Below are 26575 nucleotides of genomic sequence, written 5' to 3'. Positions count from 1 at the left end.
GCTCTAAATCTGGCTCAGCCACACTTTTGAAGTCCTAACCCTGAACCTATCGGCTGTAACTGCAGGGAAAGAAAACTTTAAATACTGCTTCAGTCACATTTATGACCAAACCTCAAGGGCAAAGCATATAAACTGTCTTAGACAAACTCACAAATAGCTGCTCTAGTTTATTGAAACTATAGTCTAAGATGCTAGTTAAAAATATGTATACATATTTGCAAACAGATCAAATCTACTGTCACCTCCTTTGGATGGTATTCATGATGGGAAATCCCAAATTGCAAAGAAAGGTTTCTGTAAAGAACGAAACAACCAGTTTCACTGTAAAAGGCATCTGTACAAAAGTAACAAAGCCAAGGAAGCTTGGGTAAAAGATTTGTGAAGATGTCAACATTTGACCGGGTTCATTCATTACACTAAAGCAGAATGCGATTTGTACAGTGAAGCTGTATCTGGAGAGTGTAAATGTTGCTCATCAGTCCCCTTCCCAGGGCCAAAATCCACCACTACAGCATTCCTGACTAATGGCTGTCTAGTCTCTGTTTAAAGACCTCCAGCGAAGGAATCCACCAACTTCTGAGGCAGTTTTTTCCATTCTTGAACGGTTTTTGTCATTAGAAAAAATGTTCTTGATGGTTCAGCTAAAATCTCCATGCTTGGAATGGTTTGTTGTCCTGTCTTCTGGAACAACTCTGCCCCGTCTTTTATGTGACAGCCCTTCAAGTACTTGAAGACAGCTATCGTGCATCTTTTTGCTAATCAAAGCTATTCTTGCTTGTTCAGTAAACCCTGGTTTGGCATAATGGGTGAACCCAGCTGCTGTCTTTTTGGTTAAGTATATTTATCAGTGGCTATTTTCACTAGGCTCTTAATTAGCTTGTTTTCGATGGAACAGTCAATATCTCAGAACTAGAGTGGATTTTTTCTGACATCAATGATCTCTGGATAAGACAGCCCAGGAATGGTGTTCTGGCTGGCCCTGTGCAGTTCCTTGCGGGGTCTCAGCGGCAGAGGGACTTCCTTGGCCTGGTTAGATCTGGGGAGAAAATCTGTCTCTGTTTGACAAAAATCTTCCGCTATCAAGTTACTGGCACCAGAGAGTGAGCAGCGCCTCCAGATGGACGGTAACGGAGCATGCACCAAGTCCCGGGGCTCCTCTCTATGTCTTTGATTCCTTTCTGAGGGCTCCAACTGCAAGGATGATTCCAGCTGACCATTTTTGGTGCAATCTTCATATGTTCTAATTGAATTGGGTCTATCCCCAACTGCAAGGATGCTTCTCTCCATACCTGTATGGGAAAAGAATATTTCAGTGTGAGTGATGGAGCAACATATTGGGTAATCTAGTAGCTGTGGTTTGGGTCTCCCAAAGCCAATTGCTTTGCATGCAACAAAGCCATTCTGAATATACTTGAGCTGATGTTCCAAGCAGACACATTATATAAATTAGATAACCAGCAGGCAATGGTCAAACAAGCCAAGCAATGGGAGAGAGGACCAGCAGGATCCATGTACTCGGAGATGTGATCCATAGTGGTGGGGGCTCTCCATGCAGTGTGACCCACACGCTTAGCTCCTGGTGTTTCTGCACCAGCATTGCTAGATACCTTTGGTGCACCCCCAACCTGCATGGGTTGCACTTGGCACCTTTGGTGCCATGGCTCCTTTCCCCTTCTAGCACACTGCCTGCCCAAGGTGCCTGTTCGTTGAGATCCTGGATCCAGATGCATCCAGTTCCCACTGGTGGGCCATGGAAGGCACCAGATTGATATCCCTGCAAATGTTGCAATGGTTCCGCCTCCAAATTTAACAAGCAGTTTGTGCAAACCAAATCAAAATAATTCAATTTTCAACCCTGTGACCAAACCCACTCTGCTCAAAAGTAGATTTGGTAACATTCATAAAAAGTTAAGTCTCAGTGAAGAGCAGCAAAAACAAGCAACAGCAGAACAAGCAGAATCCTGGAATTCTTTACAGCCTTCATCCTCAAGGCTCTGAGGGGATGGCTAGGTTGCCTTTTGTTCAGTGGGTGCTTCGTGACTGGTCACATCCACTGAGACAGTCATTCTGTGAGACACTGTCAAAATTCCAAATGCATCATGACCCAGAAACCTATTCGTCTTAGAACCCAAAAAGCTTTCAGATGGGCCTTTCCAAAAGGTGTCTGGAGACGGTGTGAACTAAAGCTCAGGCCTTTGAATGCTCTCTTGCATGACTGACTTCACACTATGGACTACATCACAACTTTTGCCAACTCCAGGGTTGCACATAGGTTTTCCTTCTGATGCCATCCTTCCTTAACCCCCCCCCCCAGGGTTATTTGGATCCTCATTTCTGACTTTAGACAAGTTTTAAGTTGGTGTAATTACTGTAGCTCTTATCCATTTATTCCTCCCTATGTTTTCCACTGCCTGCCTAAACTGTTACTTTGGTGGGACAAAGACCAGTCAGTGTTTACCTTCTTACAGACATACAAAAGAGACACTTCTCAAACCGTCCTATGAAGCGATGTCAGTCCTTCAAGGTAGATCGGACTAGGAGTCCGATGTCGTGCAGGTCAGCACTACTTTCACTGTACAGCATCTTGCAGATCTGAATGTGCTTCCCCCTCCCTCACTTCATGTGGACTAAGGAGGGTCTTAATCTGAGACGTTTACTTAGGTTACATTCCTGCCCCAGTTCTTTTTTATCTGACCATTGTCTTGGTAGTGGTTCTTCCTCCTCTCCCTCAAGGCCATTCCCTCTTCCCTCTACATCCAGCAGAAAAACAAAGGCAAATTCTCCACGCCAGAGACCCAGCCTCACCTCCACTGTGTCCCTCTGACTGATTTAACTTTTGGTTTAACTCCTCATTTAGCCATTTGTAATGAGCCAATTCCTTTTCCAGCGTCTGGATCCTTTGTTCATACTGAAGCCTGCTGTTTGCCTGTCCCTCTTCTATATGCTCTGCAAAAGAAGGAAGTAAATAAAGTCTGTTAAAAACAGAGATTTGGGCAAACAACGCTGGTGATTACTTGCACAGCAAAGATAAAAAATTACAGAATTAAAAAGTACAGCAACTGAAGGAAAACAAAAGTGAAGTTTCAAAGTGTGTGTATAAATACATATTATCCTGAGGATAAACATATGCAATAGAATGTAAGAACAGCTAATAAATAATGAGCTTATTCTTCTTTATATCACAGCAGGGTGTAGTACCTTAGCCAACCTGACTGATCTTTAAAAAGCTAAGTAGGTTTGGAGCTGGTACTTGGATGAGAGAGCACAAGGAAATCCAGAGCTATAGATTTGATTGAAATGGCAACCCCTCCCTTAGTGTTGCTGAGATGACTGCGTGGATGGGTCTGTATACTCCCCTGGACTCCGGTTTGATTAGAGGAAGACTTAACTTTACCCTTCATTGTAAGGTTATTCAAGGATCTCTGCTGTTGTGTCAATTTTTCAGCTAAATACATTTCTACAGGTTCAGTGGAAGAGGCATTTCAGTTTTCTAAATCTGGCAAGAGACGAGAATGGAATCCATTTCTTAAGTTGCATCAGTTTATATGCCTTAGGAAATATGGATGATAACCAACAGCAGGCTTCATTACAGAAGAGTTTGGGGTTATTTTCCCAATTTCATCAAGAACTTTCAAACCAAACAGAATGGCTAATTTGGGCATGACCACCACAGATGGCAAGATGTCCCAATTTTTCTTACAATCCCACCTAAACAACCAGAACAATTACAAATGTATATGGTGCATTTTTAGGGGAGGCTAGGGCCACCAATGTTCAAATGAGAATTTAACAAGCCCTCAGCCCTATAGGCTCCCTCTATTACCCCGACTCTGCTGGAGAAGAAGCTGAATGTCCTGCTCATGCTCCTTCTGCTGCAAGGTCAACTGGCGGTCCATCTCCAAGCGCTGACGCTCCAGGGCCACCTCCAACCAAAACACCAGCTGTAGCTGCTCTTCTAGCTGCATTTCCAGTTCGGAAAATGCCACATTCTGTTTGTGTTGGTCTTCTCGCAAGGTCACCACCTGGTCAAAGCCAAGCATACACGAATGTTTGGAATATTTCAACTTGCTGTGGTTATGAAAAAGGTATCATGGCAGTTTCATGAAGCCAAACTTTCCCATACAAGAGTTACTGTATTCCAAAACTGAACAGTTACAGAGCAGTTTCATTAGCTAAATATTCCTCTGCAAAAACCAATCAATTTCTCAACAAGGAAAAGTGACATGCAAGGGAGAAGCCTGCCTTCTCTAGCATGCTTACTTTCTATGGTTGAGGTCACACATTTCTGAGCCATGCATTGTTTTAACTAGGCTTTATTGAAGAAAACACAACGGGATGGCCAAATTGACTTCTCTGATCAGAGAAAAGACAATATCTACATTTACTGCTGACTGGAAACCCCTTCTGGACTTTTTGCATAAAATAATAAAAATGAACTTATGGTTCATGGTTTTTGATGATTAGACAGGATAGATTATAGAAAGAAGAGAGTCATGATGTACGTAACTATAGAGAAAGAGGTAAATTTATAATTGTACTTATAACTGCCGTAAAGAAGATCAGAAGCCACTTCTTTGTATCTCTTTTCTTTCTTTTCCGTTTTTCCTCTACTTTTTCTTTCTTGCACTTCAAGCTTTCTCTTTGATTTCTTTCTTTTTCTTTTTTCTTTCTTTATATTAGCTTTTATCTTTGTTTTGAAAACTTTTAATAAAATTATTTTTAAAAAACAAAAACACAAAGGCTGGTTTGCAGAGAACACTACGTAGTGTTTACAAGCCATAATGGCTGGGCTTGTACCATACATTAACCCAAACTCAGCAAACTCCAGCATGGCTTAGCACAAGGGAGCCTGGGAGCAAGATTTAAGGTAAGTGGGAGACCATTTCTTATATGAGCTGCCTCTCTAGAAAATTAAATATTCCTGAAATGGGCTGTGGCCTAAAACTCTTCCAGACATAGATTTATTATCAATGTGCAAAAGAATCCATACGCTACCCATTTGTGGTATGGAACAGCTGTTTTGGGGTATATTATTTATTTATTTATTATTCAAATTTCTATCACCGCCCATCTCCCCCTAAATGATGCCCAAACCACAATAAGGAACAGGCATGGACTAAAACACTGTTGTTCTGGGCAGAAGCTTCTTGGTTGGGATGAAGGTAAAAGCAGGAAAATGCCAACATGGATGGCAGCTGTGGCTGAGGGAAGGGGATGGGGGAGGGGTGAGAAAATCAAGGGGCCAGGCAAGCCAGTAGTATATTCTGCAGTGGGACATATGGTGATGGCTTGGGGAGGCAGGGAGGGAAGGGACTTAGAAGATGGGTGGAGGTAAGAGGGCCAATGGGATATACAGCACTGCAAGCTCCTAAGGGGAAGAGGGCAGAGGTAAGTAATACACCAAAATCTTGTCCCACACTGTCAACCTTACCAGGTAGACCAGACAGGAAACATGACCAGATGAGCTAATTCTATTTTATTGTAAAGCTACATTAACAGAATCATGAAGGTCGGACAATACAATTTTCTTCCCATCTCCTTTATAGCCCGAGAAACTAGGGAAAGTCCCTTCTGAGACTCTTGCCCTACCCACTATCCAGCTGTGGGCTACGCTGTCTCTTATCTGACTGTTCCCTGGGCAGCGTCTCTTTGCCCCATCTCCCAAGGTCTTTCCCACAACCATTACACACATGCCTTTTAAAAACACTTCAGGATTCCTCCAGATTTTCTTTTGGCCAATCCCAGAACCACAAAAAGTTCCAGGTTTTGCTTCTGCCAAGCTGCAGATTAGAACAAAACACCTTTTCTGTTTCACATACACCCTTAAGGTTTACCACACTATAAGGAGGGAGAAGAGTTCACTGAAAAAACACATCTTGTTGATTTTGAAAAAGACCAATTTCAACCACACTTCCTGCACTATTTTATTTCCCATTTAGATTGCCAATCAGAAAGAAACGGGATAGCCAGCATAGCTAAATAATGGGGAATACTGGGTCTTGTACTTCCTCACCCAGTCCTAAAATCTTTCAAGCCATTCCTCACTGCTGAGTAACTGTATTCAATAGCCCCTCGCTGGAGGAAGGACACCTATATTACAGACCACAGTTTTAGAAAACTCATAGAACTTCCTCTTCAGTTAGATATCTACTGGGAAGAAAGCAGGAGAATAAGACCTAAACCTAACTATAAGAAAAGCATTCCCTGTCCATCATCTTTGTTTATTTTCTCCTGGAAGTTGGCAGTGCTTTTGCATCAGTTTGGTGCCTACCTTATCAAAGTATTTGCAAAGCAGGGCCCGGGTCTCAGAGGAAGAGAGGTAGCTGAGTTTTGCCATAAGGTTCATCTCACACTGGGACAGAAGGCTGGCTGAGGACCTCAGAACCCGCTGTCTGCAGGTAATGGACTCATTCTTATATTCTATTGCAGCATCCAGGGCTTCAATGGCTTCATCCAACTGGAAAAGAGTCCGTTCCTCCTAAAAAAACAGACCAACCCCCCACCCCGGGAAACTATTTGATCATCGTGAGTAGTAAATTGGTACTTCAGTCAATTGACTAGATTTCCAATTCTTGCTTCATCCATCCATCCATCCATCCATCCATCCATCTTCCTGTAATACAGGTACCATTATGGCCACTGGTCAAACAAAGGGAGATCGTGATTTGTCCCAAAGAATTACCAAGTCCCCAGTTAAGCAGAATGTCATTCATGGTACAGTACAAGCTCCAAGATACCCAATTATCATAATGACTACAATTTAAGCATATTTGATCTCTCAACCCAACCTTTTTCACAGAAATGCGGTTGTGGGGATAAAATGAAGGATGACCTCCATATAGCAGCAGTCACATGGGGGTGGTCCACATCAACAAGGTGGCAGATGGAGCATTGGGAGAGAAACCCTGCCCTTTCTGTACATAAGCCAACACCACATGCATGTTCGAAAGGAACAGGGCTTGCATCACAACGCTCCACCTGCCATCTTTTTAATTTTGATCCCTCCAGTGGATACCGTTGCCTCCATATATGCTGACTTGAACTCTCAAAGGAAAAGGTAGGGTATAAATTCAATCAATCGATCAGTTAGTAAGCCTAAATCCTAATTTTCTCAGAAAGGCCTCCTGTATGAGACACTTCTGGACAAGAGAGATCTAGTAATGAAATCTTGCTAAAGGTCGAATGCCATATAAAAGTTAAGCTGGCAGTTGTATACTCTTGCTTGTGGGCAAATTGCCCGTTTGAAGGGGCTGATGTGAAATCATGGGGAAGCTAGCGAAATAGGAGAAATGTTAAATATAAACAATCCAGAGACCGGAGAGGAACTTCTTAGTAGCCTTTCTCATAAAATGGCAGCTCTGTCTAGATTCCAGAAAATCAAGGAAGAGGAGGTTCAAAACGTTTTTATTAAACCCACTAATAAATGAAGGCTGGAGATTCCCACCAGAGTTTCCAAGATTCAGTACTTGACCCTAATCCTTGCATTAGAACATCTTATTGAAGTCTGTAATTCCTACTTCCTTGATCATGCCCTGCGGTGTGGAGCCTGACAGCTGCTTTGAATAAGTAAGGCATTAGACCAGGGTTTCTCAACCTTGGCAACTTTAAGATGTGTGGACTTCAACTCCCAGAATTCCCCAGCCAGCATGGGGAATTGAAGTTGGGAGTTGAAGTCCACACATCTTAAAGTTGCCAAGGTCGAGAAACATCGCTTTAGATAGTTCTATAAACCAGAACAAGTAGAAGGCAGCTAACCACTGGAGGATGCTGGTAGTGTTCAAAATTAAAACACAATACAGAACTCAGTGGCACAGCATTTCACCAACTTCCGTAGTGCTTTAACCAAACATTGATTTCACACCTGTTCTTTTGTGTTTAGTGGGCTCGTTATAACTTACGTTTAAAATAGAAGTACCTGACCTGTGAGCAGATTGTGATTTAAGTACAAAGGAAGCACAGAAGTGGAGGATCGCTTTGCCTGCAGCTTTACTAGTTCCTACACACCTCTTACCTCGGGGGATAGCAAGGTGCCCTGACGTAATTTCCCATCTATCTCCAGCCTCTGCTTGAGCAACTGGTCCTTCTCCTGCCGCAGATTATTAATTTCTTGCCGAATGTGCTGCTGGTCATGTGCACTGCTGTGGCAGAGCTGCCCGTTCCTCTGGGTCAGTTCTTTCTCCAGGTGCTCAAGACGGCTGGACACACGAAGAATGTCATCATTCAGGGCCTGAGGCAGAAGGAGAAGGAAGAGATCTTAAGGGACATTCAGTGTCCAGCAGTCAGATTTCACCCTGCCAGCGTGCCAGACTTCAATAACTCCTGGTAGGTAAATGTTTACTGAAGACCAGTTAGAGAATGTCAACAGAGGCGGTGTTTTAAGAACAAGACCTATATTTAGAAAGAATGTTCATTCTCCCTGCATTTCTTTTTCCTTCATGATGGGCTGCTTGCCCCTCCCTTTTAAATGGGCTGACTTATTTCCCTCTGTCCTTTGTTTTTGAAATGGTCAAGTTGGCTTGATTTTTGTTTTTCACTGACTGAGAACTAGCTCTCACACCACTGGGCAAACAGGGCCACCATTATATTCCACAAGCACCAGAATGCTGCTTTGGAAGAGCAGATTGTAGAATCATAGAATGGAAAGGGACCTTAGAGGTTATCTACAGGTAGTCCTCACTTAACAACCATTTGTTTAGTGATGGTTTGGACTTAAGATGGCGCTGAAAAATTGACTGACAACTGGTCCTCACACTTACAGCCGCTGCAGTGTCTCCACAGTTATGTGATCATGATTTGGGCACTTGGCAACCAGTTCTCATTTATAACTGTCACAGCATCCTGTGGTCATGTGATTGCCATTTTTGACCTTCCTGGCCAGCTTCTGGCAAGCAAAAATGATGGGGAACTGCATGTTTTGCTTAACAACCATGTGGTATGCTTAACACCCATGATTCACTTAATGACTGCTGCAAAATAAGGTTGTAAAATCGGGTTGGATTCACTTAATGACTGCTGCACTTAGCAAGCGAAATTCCGGTCCCAATTTTGGTCGTTAAGCAAGGACTACCTGTAGTCTAAAGCCTTGTCCACTTGAGCGTATCTGACAGATACTATCCAGCCTCTGTTTGAAGACCTCTAGCAAAGAAAATCACCTCTTCATCCTATCTACAAATCAAACACAGGTATAAAAGATAGAGGTGGAAAGTATGGTTGGGTCTGCACACTACTGAGGTGGGATTCTTTAACCTTTGTCTGCTGAAGAGTGGCCCAGATAACATTAAGCCATGTACCATCCTAAGCTCCAAACACACTGCATTATGACACAGTGCAGAGGAATAAGCAATCCAGAAAGCCTTGGGTGTGTTCTCAAAGACCTCCAAAGTTGCTACCAGACTATAAGGTTTAATGTGACAGACTGGGGAAAGCATTAAATATATTAACTGTTAACATGAAGGGAAGTGAAATCAAATTTAGATTTTGTCCCACCTATTATTTGGACTGCAGTTCAACCACGCCAAATCCCCTGGATGATGGAGGATGAAAACAGCCACCCCAATCCAATAAAACAGGAAAGAACTATGTTCTGAAGCATCTCTCTGAAATCAAGTCCAAAGCATTGCACAGTAGGGGCGGTAGAATTGCCTAAGCTTCTTCATATTGATTCAGAGCCAGTTACCCCACACTTAACAGAGCTTAAACCTATGTCAGTTTAGCAGAGGAGTTAGAGTCTATACATTTTGTATAAACAATTCATTTGCTCAGCATCTTTTGCACAAGTTATCAGTGTGACTGTTTGTCTTTCTTTTAATCTACTTCCTTGACCAATGTTGATTGGTATACTCTTTGGGAAGATGGCAAATATACTCAAAAAGCAAAGCAATATTTTGCCCACCTGGCTAGAGCGGAGTCTCTTGTTTTCAAGGCCATTCTTCTCCTGAAGGAGAGCTTCCTTCTTGGCCACAATGGCTTCCCTTTTGGTCAATTCATCTTCCAGCTCACCCAGGGCACGCCTCTGCTTGAGGATTTTTTCCATCTCCAGATCCAACCACTTCTTCTGCTCTTCAATTTTCTGATTAAAAAACAGGAGAAAGAGAGCAGGTTGTCCCAGCAACCAGGCAGGCTAGACAATGTGTAAGTTTTTATTGTCAACTACCAAAAAGAATTCCTACTCTAAAGAATCCATATATGGCTGGACTAACCCAAGTATATTATCTTCTGTTCCTGGGGTTCAATTACTTCCAATTACTTCAGAGACCAGAATATTTTTGTGATACTGTTTTGGTTCATACATAGAGCTAAGCCTTCAACTTGTTGGTTTGATTTCAGTGCATTACCATGGTTCACACAATATGCCTGCATTGATACAACATATCTAACCTGGACAGTTCTATGACTTAGCAGCTGGAGTCATATACCATAAAAAGTTTGGATGGGGTTCCAGTTGGTGATTTATTCATTTATTTTGGTGGCTTAACATGCTGGTTAAATAAACCTAGTTTATTATGTGATGTATACTACACAAACCCAGAAACCAGGTTAATTTAGTGACCAAGTTAAGCCTGTTGCCTGAAACAATGTGTCAATAGAACCATTCTCCCAAGTTCGTTCAAGCAAAATTTGTGCACAAACCACCAAGTATCAGCTCAGTCCAAGTAAGAAATGAAATAGATGCATTAAGACTACAATAGGCTCACAGTATCTGTTTCATTTAACCTGTTCTCAGTTAGAAAAAACTGAGAAGAGAATGGCTCAAAAAATCTGAGCCTGCTTTATCAAATTACATCACTGCCTAAAGAACGACTGCAGGTTTTAATGGCTTACTGTAATGTTTGAATCAGCCATTATGGCCTATGGAACACAATGCAGTGTTGGCAGATCATGGAATAATAAAAAAGAATGCTTAATCTGAGAAACCATCCCCTAAATACAACATTCCCCTTGCTTTCCATGGTGGCAGTCACCCAGGGAAGAGATTCAGAGAGCACAGTGGCCATTCTAAAGAGGGTATCTGTTTGATGTTGTCATGGAGAAGATCAATCTACATGGTCTCTAGGAGCTGAAAACGACTTGATGGCACTTAATCAATCCATCGATCCCTTTGAGGAAAATAATGGGGGGAATGGAGAGAAGTTCAAGGTCAAAGTCATCAAGCCTCAAGATGATGCCTCCATTAAAAATCCACAATGATGTCCAGAGGACGATGTGGGCATCCCAATGTCACTGTGCAAATGACATGATTATGCCACTTGTGTCACGATGCGAGTGTTGTCCTTTGCCCCACTTGGAACCTCCACCCTGCAAAGAAGCCAGTAGGAAGCTGCCTTTACCTGCTGCTGTTCTAGACTGATCACTGAGTCATTGCTGCCACTCCTATGCTTCCGCTGGTAAGCAGCTACCTCCTCGGTTTTGATGCGCAGAATCTTCTGATGCTGCTCATGTTTCAGCTCCAACTCCTAAAGGTGGAAGAAAAAAAATACACAGTTCAGTTACCGATTGTTTATTTATTTAAAACGAAGGAGAACAACCTGGATCTTCTGGACAGCATATAACTTCTGAACTACTTTTAATAATTCCCCAGAACATACTCCAACCAGGATTGCTGAAAACTGCTCAGCATTTGAAAGTGAGAACCATACATGTGAAGCCTCCACAGACTTATTAAAATGCAGAGGGAAAGCCACCCAGTGCTGCCCTCTACACACATAACATCTGGGGAGAACATCAATATTCTGGTCCTGCTCGCAGATAGGACCCAGCCCTGTCCACTGTACCCATCTTGAAGGCTAACTGTGGCTCTTGAATGCCAAAATGTTACCAGCTCCCAATTTAAAATATTTTGCACTCAAATGTATTTCCACTCTCTCTAAATTCATCCTTGGCCAACCCAGATGCCCTGTAAGCGGGTGGATTTTGATCTCAGAATTCACCAGCTAGCTTACCCATTGCTGAGAATTCTGCAAGTTGAAGTCCACACCTTTGGAAGAAGATGCCAGGTAGAGTCATTTATCTCAAAGACCCTTTGCTGCTCATAGTCACAGATGGCTTGAGATTTATTTATTTGTTTGTTTGTTTGTTTGACTGATTGATTGATTTCTATAGCCGCCCATCTCAACAAGTGACTCTGATAAGCCACCTCTATCGACCAACTTTGCCTCCTCCAAAAATTGAAAAAACGGACCTCTAAAAAGCTGGCCATTTGGCATCTCCCATAAAGATTGCCCAAACTGGGTCTGAAGAAGATGGACCACCTACTTGATAGCCCTTCATAGACCTATAAGGATTTTAGAGTTCTGCACTGTAAATTTATCCATTGAATTATTTGCTCATAGTTTGTATCCACATATTGCTATGTTAGAAAGGATTCATAATCTGACAATTTAAACAACAACAACAACAATAAATGTTATCTCACAAGCATCATGGACCCCAATAAAATAAATATGATTCAAACATGATAAACAAGCTCTGCCTATTGCCAGCCTTTCTTGCTTGGGCACGGAAACCCAGCCATCTCCACCTTGACCCGATGCTGTCTCTTCTGCATCTCAGTTTCGAGGCGTCGCTTCTGCTCCACTTCGTTCCGCAACCGTTTCTGGAGCTGCCCTTGCTGCTGCCGCATCAGCTGCACATTTCGCTCCAGCTCCAGAAGACGCTTCTCGTTTTGAGCAGAGAAAGATGCCAGCCTCTCTGTCACTTGCTTCTTCTCCTGCAGGATCTGCCCCAAGAGAGAGGATACAGGGATGGCAGCATATGCTGGGACCGGACCTTCAGCTCCTAAAACGGTCAGGGCCCTGGAACTATGACCTGATACGTGGCTGCTCTTCCTTCTAAAGTCTGAGTGGTCTCTCCAGATTTTTCCAGTATCAGGCTGGGAGATACAAAAGAGATGGTCCGGATTCACTGGTCACACTTAAATTTAAAAATGCAAATGAGTCCATCTTGGCCAAAAGATAAGCCAAACATTTGTTTTGGCTCACCTTATACTCTTTACAAGCTGCAGTGGCTGGGTGCCTGCAACATGCCAAACTAGATTTATTTAAACTTTTTTTTTTTACATTTGTAATTAGTTGGCTGCACACAAATTAGGCCATGCCCTAAAACTCATTTACAAACCACGGGTGGGGGGATCTGCAAAACCATCTGAGCCATTTGGGCTTCAGGCTTGGTTGGAATCCCCTTATTTTCTAGGCTACCTTTGCTTTGCTCTGAGCTGCTTCCACTTTGCTACGATATTCCTGGAGTTTCCACTTTTCGGCAGGGTCATGGGGCTCTTTGCCTTCCAGCTCCTGCAACTGTCTCTGGCCATCGTTCAGTTCCATCCGCACCTGCTCCGCTTCCTGCTCCAAATGTTGGATCTTCTGCTGGTACTGTTTGTTCATGGCCTGAGCATGCTTGCCTGAAACAGACAGACTTCTGTGACCCGGCAGAAGGGTCAGCCCAGAAAGTTACTTTCTGAAGAGAAAAGTAGGATATCAAATGAATTAGAAAGGACAGGAAGAATTGTGCCAAAAGATACAACAGTCAGAGAAAAGAGGTGAAGTCTGAGGTTCCAAGAGAAAGCTTTGCTAGCCCTTGCAGCAAGCAATAAAAAAGAGAAACAGATGACCAGGGGAGGTAGGGGTTGTTGCAGATGGCATAGGGAATGGCCTTGAAGGACAGGAGGAAAAGGCTCAAGTATGAGTTGAGTCCATTCCAAGAAACTAATTTGAGTAAACATTTCAGACAGTCCCCTCCATAATTCACATGAAGGTAAAGCGAGGGAGGGGAGAAGGACATTCAGACTTGCAAAATCCCGTTACTATAGCTTTTCCAATAAAAGTAGTCTTAGACCGATCTGGTATTGGTTTCTTAGTCTGGTCTTCCTCTTAGGACTGACAATTGCCAAGAGCAGGGAAATAAACAAATTGGGAAGAGCAGAGTCTTGAAAGTTGCTCAACAGAAAACTTGCTTGGAAATCTTGGTTCTCAGGCTTAAGAGAACTAATTTCATACCACAAAGTGACCTAATCAAGAAAAATCTCCAGGGAGGCAACCTGGAGGCCATTTCAATCAATATGCCTATCCTGGCCACCTTCTCATCCTATTTTTGTTTTTAAAACAGATTTTTAAAAAATGTTTAAGAGTAGGTAAAAAAAAAATCACCTGAGAAGCTGGCTTGCAGCATCATCCATCTTTCTACTGTAGTTACTAGCATTCTGAGCAAAAAAGAATATACCTATGATAGGTGGCCACAACCAATGCTTTCTTGAGAAGTATGCACATATCCAGAAAAAAAGATCAGCCATGATAAAGTACATCCCAGGGACCAAAGGGAGCAAGTGGGCAGGGGGGGAGAGAGGGAGCAATCAACTTTGTGATTTGCTGTGCCCACCACCTCAGTCATTTGGTGAAAAGAGAAATCCCACCAGTTCTTTTATAATGGCTCTCGGTTCTAAATGTGCCCACTGATCCAAAACAGTTGTTGAAAGATGTATCCACAAAGCTTCTACATCCTCTTGCCAATCACCCCAGCTTTATCTTCAACACCACAGCTCCATACCTGTCTTAATGAGCTCTTCTATCAGGTCCTCTTTCATACGGATGTTGATGGCCAGCTCACGGATCTTCTGGTGGGCCTGAAGCAGCTGCCATTCTGAATCCCTGCCTGGAAAGCTCCCTGCTGAACTGCCCAGCTCTTGTTGCCTATCATCTAGGAAAGTGAGAGGTGTTTGGGACCAATTTTCTAACAATAGCGGATGGAACCAATGGCACAAAGACAATCAATTGCAGGACAGCTGATTCTGACTGAGTGTTAAGACTCTAAACAAAAACAGCAGATCAGCAATGGAACCAATGACAGAGGGAGATGGTGGATGGGGCAGCTATCTCTCAGGGCTGCTTGAATTTGGATTCCAACCCAACGGCTCTTTCCAACTCTACAATTCTCTCCACGTTTCTTTTTGGTGAGTATTCAGGAGTTGGGGGAAGGAGGGTCTGAAATAATATTTTTTTTCCTCAGCACTGAGAAAGCAAAATAAGTCTTTCTGGGTGTTCCTTGCTTTGCTGAAACTTGCCTTCCTGATCAAAAGCATGGGAAATATACCATACCTTTGGGTAGTTCCAAAGATTTCTCCTGGACTCCCTCAGGGGTTGTTTTGTTGTATTTTTTACTCTTTTTAGTTGAAACCTCCTCTTTGCTCCAGCTGTGGATTCTGTTCCTACAACAGCACCTACAACATTCATTTTAATAAAAACACAGAACACTAATAAGGCAGAGGAAATGAAGAACAAACTCACAAATCATTCAAGTCCTGGCTAAAATAAGTCAACTTACACTTGGATACTTTCATGAGATATCTGGAAGGGTTGTACAACTACTATGGGAGATAAAAGACTGCAGTCATGCTCTGTGACTGGGTTATTTGTGGTGGTAAGCCATGTCATATTTCATCATAGTTTACTGTATAACCCATGATTTAGGGTTCTATATAATGCAAGCCACAATAGTCAGTTCATACAAAAGTAAACCTAAAACAAACAAACCAGATCATGGCTTAGTGTGTGATGTGAACCCCTTGTGGGCATCGAGCCAGAAAGATAAGACTGATGAGTCAATTTATGTTAACCTTATAACTCTTAAATTAAAGTTGAGTTAGCCTACTATAAGTAAATGCTGATACTTTCTTCTATGCAGCTATGTCCTTTTTGAATCATGGCCAAATTTTCACTTCCTTATCTTATGCCCAGGACTAACAGAGCTGTCTGCTCAGTCAGCTAAGGTTCTTCTTTCTGCTGAGTGCAGTTTGCTCAAAATATTATCTCACTTTCAGCCTCAAAGCAGTCATTGTCTTGCAGACATTACCTTTAAGAGAATTGTGGACTGGCAGAAAATTCAAGGTCTCTTAATCTAAAAGAACCAACCATCATCCTTTGCAGACACAATTACAGTAGTGCTTGTAGTGCTTTGATTTGGAATTTCAATATGGCAATTCAGTCTAATGTCCATATCAAACCAAGTTTGCAGATCAGATTGACCATTGGACTGAACCAGATGCTTGCAGAAAGTTTCCACCTCTTTTTAAAAATCAGTCCAGAAAATCAAATCGATATTCAGAATCAAACAGAGGATCTAAATGGAATCAAAGTTTCAAACTTGAAGCAACAATTTTGAATTCAATTCAGATGCTTTGTACTAAAAAAAACTCCATGTCTGAAACATTCTAAATACCAACAGACCCAAAACAATCTGCAGGAAGATGTGATACATTACTCTTAACTCACCTGTATTGCTGGAGGGGCCAAATTGGCCAGTATCTATTCTCCTCCTCCAAAGATGAATCAAAAACTTTGCCCAGTGCCTTCATTTGTAGCTTATTCTTTGTCCCCAGGCTACAGGCACTGTCTCCAGTGTGACCGTGGCTGCGTCCCAATGAGTCTTCTCTATTGTGAGCTGCGACACTATGGAGCTATTTAAAGGACAACGTGCAGTGAGGAAAAGGCTGCAGGGTGACTCCAAGATTTTGTCTACAGCTTTAAACCATTTGTCCCAAGAAGGTTTAAGGTTACTTAGAGCTACTTAGGTTGAATTTTAATTATCTCTTTGTTTCCCTTTACTGTATCTCCTTCCAAATAAAAATAACTCATTACTGTACAGCACAAATATGAGTCACTTAAAAGCCAATCACATTTTTGACCAGTAAGTTGCACAAGACTAGGCCATATAATCGGGTTATGGTTTAGTGTGTCATGCGAACCCTCAAAATTGGGTGAATTGAGAAAAACATCGGTAAGGTGAGTATACCATGGGAATAGAGTCAGTGTGCCTCTCTCACAACTTGTTTTTATTTTTCATTAATTCCTTCAAAGCCCAGTAAACTGTGATGCTCAAACTGCTTGCAGTATTGTTAGGAAAAATGCATTAGGCATATTTTCAGTGGAGAGAGACTTTCAAGTAGGGGCCATCATTATCCTTTTCTGTCTCCCAAGATGATTATGTGATCTTGCAGAGGGGCCTCTAAATTCCTGAAAGATCACAAGATGTTCACCTCCTTATGAGAGATTTCACAAGTGTATGCAGAAATGTTAATTTGGGTGCCTACCACAATCTCTTTTAAAGCTGAGTTTATTTAACTGGATGAGGGCTGGGTAGGAAGGGAGACATGGCCACCAAGCTGTCTCCAATCCAGACCCAAGGGGGAAAATAAAACTCTTGAGTGTAGAATGAAACAACTCACAAACCTTACTGTGGTTTTTACAGGAAAACTTGAACCAGTGGTGGGACTGGTTTGCATCCACAGGAGCCGTGTGTGGCCTTTGGCCAAGCTGCACCAGAGAGACATTCCCTAGCAGTTCAGGCATGCCCAGATGGGGCATCTCCATCCTTAGGTACTTCTGGAGTTCAGAGATGGTGTCTTCCTGTTCCTGCAATTTGGTGCTCTGAAAAAAAAAATAATGTGAGATAAATGTGATTGCCTGAAAGCAGAGCTGATAACTTGGGGGCCAGGGGCACCCCAGCTCTTTTTCATTCCTGCCTAGAGTCTCCTCCTCCAGCAAAATGAGTAAATTATCCATTTTCAACAACATTACAGCACTAATACAGTTTTGGTAAGCTTTGTGTATACTCCATGCACCTCTCAAAAATGTAGGAAGGGGGGGGGGAAAGGTCAAATCCCAACAATTTTGGCTTCACCTCCATTGGTGACGTCACTGTATCATCTTCAGCTAGCCTCAAAAGCTATAGAAATACTTTATTATTTTTTTTAAAGTGTGGACTCTGGCCACTATATGTGTTCCCCTCACCTCTTGTCCCAACTTATAGCAGCTATCTCAATCTAGCATCTTCCAGATGTGCTGGGAGAAGAACTCTTCAAATTTCCCCCAAGTTTCTAAAGAAGGACTTCTCAGAATTGCAGTCTCAGCACTTCAAGGAAGAAAAGTGCTTCAGAAGAACTACATGAGACAGACAGACTCGCACCAAATGCCCTGCTGCTGATGTTCTACCTATCCCCATTGTCAATTTGAGTGGACATTCAGAGAAAATCTGGGGTTGGGAGGTAGCAAGGCAAGGGCAAAAACCTGGTGGCTTGAACAAGCACCACAAAGGCAGGCCTGTAAGAGTACTGACCTATTGACCCAAATTCCAAAGTTGGATGACTTCCTCCTCCCAGTGCAGTTGAAAGAAGATGAGCCCTTAAGGAGACCAAAAGTGGAAAAACATAATCTGGCTGCAAAGATGAATGACTGCTTTATCAGCAGATGGCAGGCCAATGGAAGGGAAGCTTGCCAACCTGTCAAGGAGATACCTGTGCTTTGTATTGCTCCATTGCATCCTCAAGGGCAGCCAAGAAATCCTGGTTCTCTTTCTCTAAACGCCCTACTTGCTCCTCCAGTCTCCCCACCTCTTCCTTTCTCACAGCCTCAGGTCCTGGCTGGTGCTCCTCCTGGCAAAAGAAGAGAAAAAGGGCAGAGGGGTGGGATTTTCCTGATGGGATCTTCAGAAGGTTCTTTGAGAATCTCCATGCCCAGACCAAAGAAGGAGCAGAGCACCCTCGTGACCCCAGCCTCAGTATCATACCATGAGATGCTGGTGGCAAAAACAGCTCCATGCCTTGCACCCCAAAATAATTATGGCTCCCCTGGATTAGAAACAGCTGGCTGCAATGAGGAATTTAATTTCTCCTTATTTTGAGATGGCTGCAATGAGGAATTTCCAATCTCTCCTTATTTAGAGATTATCTGATTTTTAACTTGATGCACAAACTGGAAGCAGTTTGACTAGAGTAAGTCCCAGGAAAAATAACAATATCCCCCAGGGTATAAAAGATAAGTGGTCATAGAGAAACACAGCATCTTCTTTTCAAAGCTCTGTATCCACAAACAATGCTAAGCCAAAATGTGGTTTACGGTATTGACCCTTGTGTGCATATCGCACTAAGTCATGGTTTGTTGAATAAACTATAACTGGGTCCACAGATGTTGCTAAGCCAAAAATCATGGCTTGCAAACAATGGCTTGGTTCACAACACATCTATGCCAAAACTGAACAAGCCACACAATAGATTAATGGAGGTTGAGTAACTGCAGGCTACCTGTAGTTCTCTTTCACACCAAGATTGATCACAAAATTCAGCAGGGCTATTTTAGTCAGCTTTCCAAATGGTTTGAGAAGGAGAAATTTATCTCTGGGAGGCTTTTTAATTGCATCCCCACCCTTAATGGGACCCCTAGAGCCAAAATCCAAAATAATCAATCATGCCTCTTCCAAAGACATCACAGCATAACAGTCTCCTGCAGCTCTTTAGAAAACAAACCAGGAGTTGGCTAAACCAGCCACAATTGCTTGCTCATCTATAAGACACACTCTGGTGTGTGTGTCTCCACTTAAAACAAAACCTGATTTGTTAGGAGCAAAAGCAGCCAGTGCATTTATTTGACCAATATTTACTAAAAGAACTAAAAGAATTTCCAAAGCGTGCCGTTTCATTTTGCATACTATATAATCATCTCCCGTTCTTGACAAAACCGCTGCAAGCTTTTTGGCACAAGTTTAACTCTTGCACAGTTTTCAGGATTGGATGGTTTCACTTATTTCGTGATTTATTTCTACTAACCCGTTTCATGTTTCTTTTCAGTTTCCTAGAGACTTTTTCCTAACTGGAAACGCATAGAAGTCATTCCTAGACAATAAAATCTGGAGTGAAGACCTTTTCCCTTCCTTTCGTGCCCCGTTGACCCAAACACATGGCATCCAAGGGCTCTTTTCCTATTACCTGAGTCTTAGTCAGCTTGGAACTTGAGGTTTTGGAGGGTGGCTCTGGATCTTCAGCCAAAGTGCTTTCAATCCCACTGTCTACGCCGGAGGTCAAGCTCAGCTCACCTGCCCCACTTTCCACAGCACACAGCCAGTCCTTCACCTGGAGCACCTGTTCCTCTGTCAAATTGCCCTCCCCGTGCAGTTCCGTCAAGAGCTGATAGGCAGCGTCCGTGCAAGTCCGGTAGCGGCTGCACTCAGCTTGCAAGCGGGCCACGTTCTCCTCCGAGGGGCGCTTGACAGGCAACTCCGACCGGCGGATGATGCGAGTCTCTGAGCGGTGCCGCTGCTCCAGGGCCCTTTGCAGCCTCTTGATGCGCAGCTGCAGAGCCTCCACGGGCTCTACCTCCTTGCAGCAATTCACCACCGCCCAATTTCTGATATTCTGAGCCCAGCTGGCATACTTGAGAGTAGTCAGGCTCTCGTCAAAGTCAGAGGAGGAGGGGCTGACGCAGGCAATCATCACCGTCTTGGCATTCCCACCCAAAGAGCCTTTCAAGATCCTGCAACCAGAGCACGATTTCACATTAGCAAGACCGGGGTGGAATGGGGGGACCCACGCACAGAGAAGGAACAGCAGGGTTCCGTTTTTGTGTGGGTCGTAAGTAGCTCTTAGGAAGGCAGAACCTATCAGAGATTGTAAATGAAAATAACCCTGGCATTAAAGTTCATTATTTATGCCTTTCTTAGCTTCCCATTGATTTTGTTTCAAACAGAAAAAAATCACCCAGTGCATTGTAGAACAAGATTCACACCCTGAATTTAAACTATGATTTGTTTAGTTATTTTTACTGACCAGGTTATAATTGTCTGGGTTCTCACGACACGCTAAGCCACAAACCACAGCTTCCAAACCACAGTCAGCTTATGTGTTCTGCAAAGCCAGCCAGTAAAGCTTGGAAATCAGGGCTTATGACTCTGCATGTTGTTTGGTGTAGTGGTTAAGGCCCCAGGCTAGAAACTGGGAGACTGTGAGTTCTAGTCCTGCCTTAGGCACGAAGCCAGCTGGGCGACCTTGGGCCAGTCACTCTCTCTCAGCCCTAGGAAGGAGGCAATGGCAAACAACTCCCAAAAATCCTTGCCAAGAAAACTTTAAGGACTTGTCCAGGCAGTCTCTGAGAATCAGACATGATTGAACAGATTAAAAAAAATGTTGTTTGAACCCAGCCTGCTATGATTTATCCAATGTCATTGTTAAATCCATGATGATTTAGCATATGCTGAACCCAACCAAAATATTTCCCAACTATTGAGAAATATCACCTACTATTTCAGCTTAAAATGAAATGAGTGGAGATAACAAAGGGCAATTCCAAGTGAGGAATGTAAAAGAAAAAAACAAAACAAAAGGTGAACATTTAATTTTAAAATGAGGATACTACAACATAAAAATGGTGGTGTATATTGTACACCTTGGAAAAAGTTTAATCAGAGTTGGTTGTAATTATCTTGCTGATGAAGATGCCGTTTAGGACTTGAAACATCAACTCACATGATCTAGGCTTCTCCTATAATTCCACATTTTGAGCTGAAATCCCCAGTATGATTTCAGACTAATGGCTGCATATCAAGAATGCCTATGTTCTTCTCCGCTAAATCTCTAGTATTTAGAATCTACCAAGACATCAGGAATTCTGGACTTTTTACAATTAAATTTTAAAAGAAGCATTATATAATGCCAGAAGAATGAATCTTTATACTGGATATGCAGCAAGCTATTAATATGCCATTTGTCAATATTTGAATAACTTTATTTTTAAAAAAAAAGTCAAAGAGAAGTCTATTAAGCAATTGGACTGGAGATTGACCACAGTAAAGATTCTATTCTGTTAAGCAATTGGATCAAACCGTTTTTGTTTGTTTGTTTACAATACAATGTTTACAATATATATATTATATGTAATATATCTGCACTTTGCCCGTTTTAATGTTAAAGCAAACAGCTAATACAGATATATCCCTATGTATACACACACAGATTTGGTTTAGCTGGCTATTTTGATATTTTGAAACAGACTACCTGGTGATTTTGGAATCCCGATACGGAATGTGGCTGCTTTTCCGGCGGGGGTCTCCCAAGGCACTGATGACATTGCCCAAGGCCAAGAGGCTGGCGTTGATCTGGATGCTCTCCTTCAGTTTCTCCCCGGTACTCCCTGACTTCACCACCCGCTCAGAACCGGCCAGATCCACAAAGTGAAACTTGGAAGACAGAACCTGCCCAGAGGCTGGAACCAAAGCCTTTTCTGGGCAGGCCAAGCGAGTGAGGCACCCAGTGCTCTGCCGCTGCTCCATGCTCACACTGAAGATGGTGTGGGAACGACTCGACTTCCGGTTGAGGTGGGTGCTTCCCGTGTGCTTGGCTGCGTTGCCCATTTCCAGCAGGCTCAGAACTTCATCTAGGCCTTCCACTTCACTTTCCTTCACCCCATGCAGCACTGCAACAAGAGAAGGAAAGCAAGAGACTGGGTTCCCACGTTGCAATAAACCATGGTTTGTTTACTTATGGTTTTCCAAGATACACCTGGCTAGCTTCTCATAAAATGCTAATTAAAACCAGTCAAACCTCTTTCTGGATCAGCATGATGCAGGAAGCTGGTAAAAGGCAGCCAAGATGGTTGAGCAAAAGCTAACAACTATAACAGTTGGGGTGAGGAGATGAAGTAGCCCTTGAACGTAGCAGACATGGATTCAAAGCTTCTCTGCCATTAGTCAGTGGCTACACTGGCCTTGTCTGTGGTTCAGTGTGTCCCACAATCTTATATTAGGATGAATCACTGTGCAAAACTGGGACTGTGGTGCCTTGTTTTACAACACATCCTTTTGCCCAGGAAAAAAATTAAAACAGGAAAGAGAAGCAAGGTTTTTAAAAGTGCTAAAACAAATCAGGCAATCTTTCCCAGAATTGTGTATACTGTGCTGGCAGCTATGCTTTAAAAAAACAAACAGGGACAATAATAAAAGAAGTGGATAATAATAACATCAACAACAACAAAAGTAGACAATTACCAAAAAAGAGGGCAGGTCGCAAGTTAAAAAATAGCCAAATCAGTTTTCAAAAATCTTACTGGAAAAGTGAATCCATGCCAAGGGATAGATGGTGAAAACAAGTTCTCTGGCCTGAAACTTCAGCGACAAACTGTGCTGTCAAGCTCTGGCCACAAGGGAGGGAAAAGACGAGTCCTAAGGGGTTCCGTTATGGAGGAAGGGGAGAGAGAGAAATCCTTTGGCTTATACCAGTATTGCCCCTGTCGTCTTCCCATATCTGTATGTCCTTGCTAGCTGCGTCCAGCCGCAATAGGTCCCGGAACTCCTCCTTGTACACCTCCAAATAAGAGACGCGGACAGTGTAGTTTAGCAGATTGTTCTCGTCCATCAGCTTGAAGGCTTCAGCCATGGCCCGAGGGATTATGCCCTGTTCATCTTCATTGATGGAAGCTGGGTAGAAGAAATGAAATTACTAGCGGCCCTGACTGCAGGGAGAATGCATTCCCTCCCTAAGGGAAATGCTCTGATGCAGCCAAGCGGTTGCCTATTTGGAGACACCACGGACACACATGTTCACTTTTCCACCAAAGGTAGACCTCATGAAAAGGGCATGTAAGCTTGGCAGCTCCTTTGAAGAAAGCACATTGCACAGGTTTGATATATAAGCAGGGCATAAATTAACTCAATAATAAAGCAAGAGTGTTTTAGGGGTTCTTTTCAGTGAACTAGAGGACTACTATAGTTTTCTTAGGGACAAAGCAGGCAGGCAGGCAGGCGCTCAGAAAGAGGAAGGAAGGAAGGAAGGAAGGAAGGAAGGAAGGAAGGAAGGAAGGAAGGAAGGAAGGAGGGAGGGAGGGAGGGAGGGAGGGAGGGAGGGAGGGAGGGAGGGAGGGAGGAAGGAGGGAGGAAGGAAGGAAGGAAGGAAGGAAGGAGGAAGGAAGGAAGGAAGGAAGGAAGGAAGGAAGGAGGAAGGGAGGAAGGAAGGAAGGAGGAAGGGAGGAAGGAAGGAAGGAAGGAAGGAGGAAGGGAGGAAGGGAGGAAGGGAGGAAGGAAGGAAGGAAGGAAGGAAGGAAGGAAGGAAGGAAGGAGGAAGGAGGAAGGAAGGAGGAAGGAGGAAGGAAGGAAAGGAGGAAGGAAGGAGGAAGGAGGAAGGAGGAAGGAGGAAGGAGGAAGGAAGGAAAGAAGGAAGGAAGGAAGGAAGGAAGGAAGGAAGGAAGGAAGGAAGGAAGGAAGGAAGGAAAAGATTAAATACCTAATTATTCACTGAAGTTTGTACAGCAGGCACAGAAATAAAGAACTACTCCCCATCTGTGTCCCCCCTCATTTTACTATGATGCTATTTGTCCACATTCATATTGGATGATAATGGTGCAGCAAGAGATACAAAGAGAAGAAAAGAGCAATTTTTTCCCAAGGTAATCTGCCATTCTGGGATAACCAACTTGGGGACATGGGGATTTCTATCTTCCACACATTTTTTGCTAAATGTAAAAGGCTTCCTCCAAACATTTAAAATGGAAAGAGGTTTTCCATTCACCTTACATTCAAATTCCATCTAAAAATTTTGCAGATCAGTCTCTGAATCCTTATACTGAAGAAAGAGAACACTGAAGGAATATAAAATTATTATTAATAAGCTTTCTGAGCATAGATCATTTTTTAAAATTATTCTGTTGCACACCATTCATTTGATGGCACTCTAGTGGTGGCAGTAATAACAGAAGCAAGAACAGTATGGTTGTTTAACACATTATGAAGTTTAAAAGATTACTTTTCTAAATCTAATCAATACATTAAATGCTTTCCTTCAGTGATAGGGATTTTTAAAATCTGGATTAATCCATAATTTAACGCTAAAACATTTTGGGAAATCAAAAAAAGAGTGACCCTCCAAAAGCAGGCTGGGTTATATTAATGCAGCCTTCCCCAACCTGGCCATTTGTAGAAAAGTTTGGCTGTGCTGGTTGGGAGTTGCAGTCTAGCACATCTGCACAGCTCCAGGTTGGGGAAGACTGTATTTATGTCTTCTAAAAAAAGTCTAAAGACTTTAAAGCACCTAAGTCATGCAATATGTATGGGGAACTTACAGACACTTGCTTCTCCAATGGTGTAGGTCTTGCCTGAGCCTGTCGGGCCATAAGCAAAGACGGTGACATTAAAGCCTTCAAAGAACGCTTCCACCAGGGGCTGGACACAGGTAGTATACACAGAGTCCTGGTCTGATGTTTCAGTGAAGATTGTGTCAAACTGGAAATGTCGGGTGTGGCCCAAAGTCACTTCCTTCTTCTCTGGGTCACCCTGGAGGCAGATCTGGTGCCCGTGTAACTGTTCCTTGGGCAGCAGCGGCCGAATGCGCACGACTACCCTGACTGCGGTCTCTTCCATCAACGGCTGGGCCTTGGCCTTCAGACCCATGATTGGCGAGGGGAGGACGTCAGGAGAGCCACAAGCCAAAATAGGGGACCATCTTTCTGCGAGGAGAAGAAGGAATGGTCTGGAAGAGGGAGATGTCTAGGCAGCTTCTGGGGTCCTGCAGAAGAACATGGGTTGAACTGCAGTTCCTCTTGTCTTCAGATGATGTTCCCAAGAGCTGGGAGGGAGATGGACCCAAAAGGGCAGATGGGACCTGCGCCAAAGGTCGGGAAGGATGGGAGCTGTAGCTGAAGCTGTTTCAAGAGTAGAAGTTGGTCTGTTGGACCCACCCCGCAGTTCCTCCCAGTCCCTTACCTGGGACAATCATCGAGTCCTCTGCATATGCTCAGAGGCACTCTGTACCAAAAAAGGGGGAGCAGCCTGTTTCTGCTCCGACTCACCTCATGCCGTCTCCTCCTTGCGAACCAGCATCCCCCCACCCCAGTTCTGGGACAGCCGGCGCGGAGAGATGGCGTCAAGGGGCGGTTCCGGCTCCTTCCCCCAGTCCGAGCGAGGGATGGGGGGCGAAGGGGGGAAAAAGGAGGAAGAGGGAGTCTCTCGGCCGTCCGGCCCAGAACGCGCGGCTACTTCGGGGGAGGGCAAGTAGGGCGAAGCGGCCGGTCTTTCCCGAGCCGGACTGCAGGGCGCATCTGGAACGCAGCAGGGACCGTTTGGTTTTCCAGATGTTACCGAACTACAACTCCCAGCAGCCCTGGTGGAAAGGGATGTCGGGAATTGTACTGTATCAACATCTGGGGGAGGGAGCGCATCCTCCTTGTGGGAGAATTGGGGTAGAACGCAGCCTGGCTTCGTTTTGGCTCCGGGAGAAAAATCTCTCGGGTAATCTGGGTTTTCTTCGGTATAAACTTGTCCGGAGCTCTTTTTTCGCGGCCAAGAAGCCCGCAACCCGCGATGCGATCAGTAGCAGCACTGGTAGCCTCTTGAGTTGAAGAGGTTTTTTTGGGGGGTGGTCTCTGTCATTTAGGCTAGTTTTGATTTAACTGGACAATGCCCACACATACACACCCGCGCGCGCACTAGTAAGACAGAGGGTGTTCTCGAGGTGCATCCAAGTCCTATTCGTTGGAATAGCTGGAGAAGTGCACTTTTTTTTCAAAAACACGAGAAAAGTGGATGATGATGATGATGATGATGATTTTGGTTCCTTAGTTTTAAAAAGCAATGGCAGAGGAGGAAGCTGAGTGGTTTACAAGACAAAACCGCAGGGCCCTTTTTTCTCCAGCTTTGTTTTGCTTAGCAAGATTCCTTGGTAAGCCATGATCAGCTGGGTTTAACCAATAAACCATGGATGGCGTGAGAGACCACCCCTGTTCCTTAAAAAGGAACAGGAGAAAAGAAATACAAAGATACATACTTAGCGTATTGT

General features: G+C 43.5%; 1 protein-coding gene across 1 annotated transcript; it reads right to left on the bottom strand.

Annotated features, from left to right (window-relative positions):
- Nucleotides 1-147: 147 nt before the first annotated feature.
- Nucleotides 148-25834, bottom strand: KIF7 (kinesin family member 7). The gene is made up of 19 exons (XM_063314369.1): nucleotides 25590-25834; nucleotides 24864-25247; nucleotides 23026-23226; nucleotides 21809-22226; nucleotides 19748-20291; nucleotides 18281-18418; nucleotides 17217-17414; nucleotides 16260-16444; nucleotides 15087-15196; nucleotides 14539-14688; nucleotides 13194-13396; nucleotides 12518-12715; nucleotides 11328-11453; nucleotides 9893-10069; nucleotides 8012-8227; nucleotides 6272-6478; nucleotides 3824-4022; nucleotides 2806-2946; nucleotides 148-1289 (listed from the first exon to the last, which is right to left on the bottom strand). The coding sequence occupies exons 2-19, from the start codon at nucleotides 25189-25191 to the stop codon at nucleotides 910-912; spliced, it is 4119 nt and encodes a 1372-aa protein (XP_063170439.1). The 5' UTR covers nucleotides 25192-25247; nucleotides 25590-25834; the 3' UTR covers nucleotides 148-909.
- Between the last annotated feature and the right edge of the window lie 741 nt (nucleotides 25835-26575).

This window comes from Candoia aspera, chromosome 13 (assembly GCF_035149785.1).
Source record: "Candoia aspera isolate rCanAsp1 chromosome 13, rCanAsp1.hap2, whole genome shotgun sequence".
Lineage (NCBI taxonomy): Eukaryota > Metazoa > Chordata > Lepidosauria > Squamata > Boidae > Candoia > Candoia aspera.
Note: the sequence above shows the minus strand (reverse complement) of the source record. Positions and strands in the feature narration are given on the sequence as shown.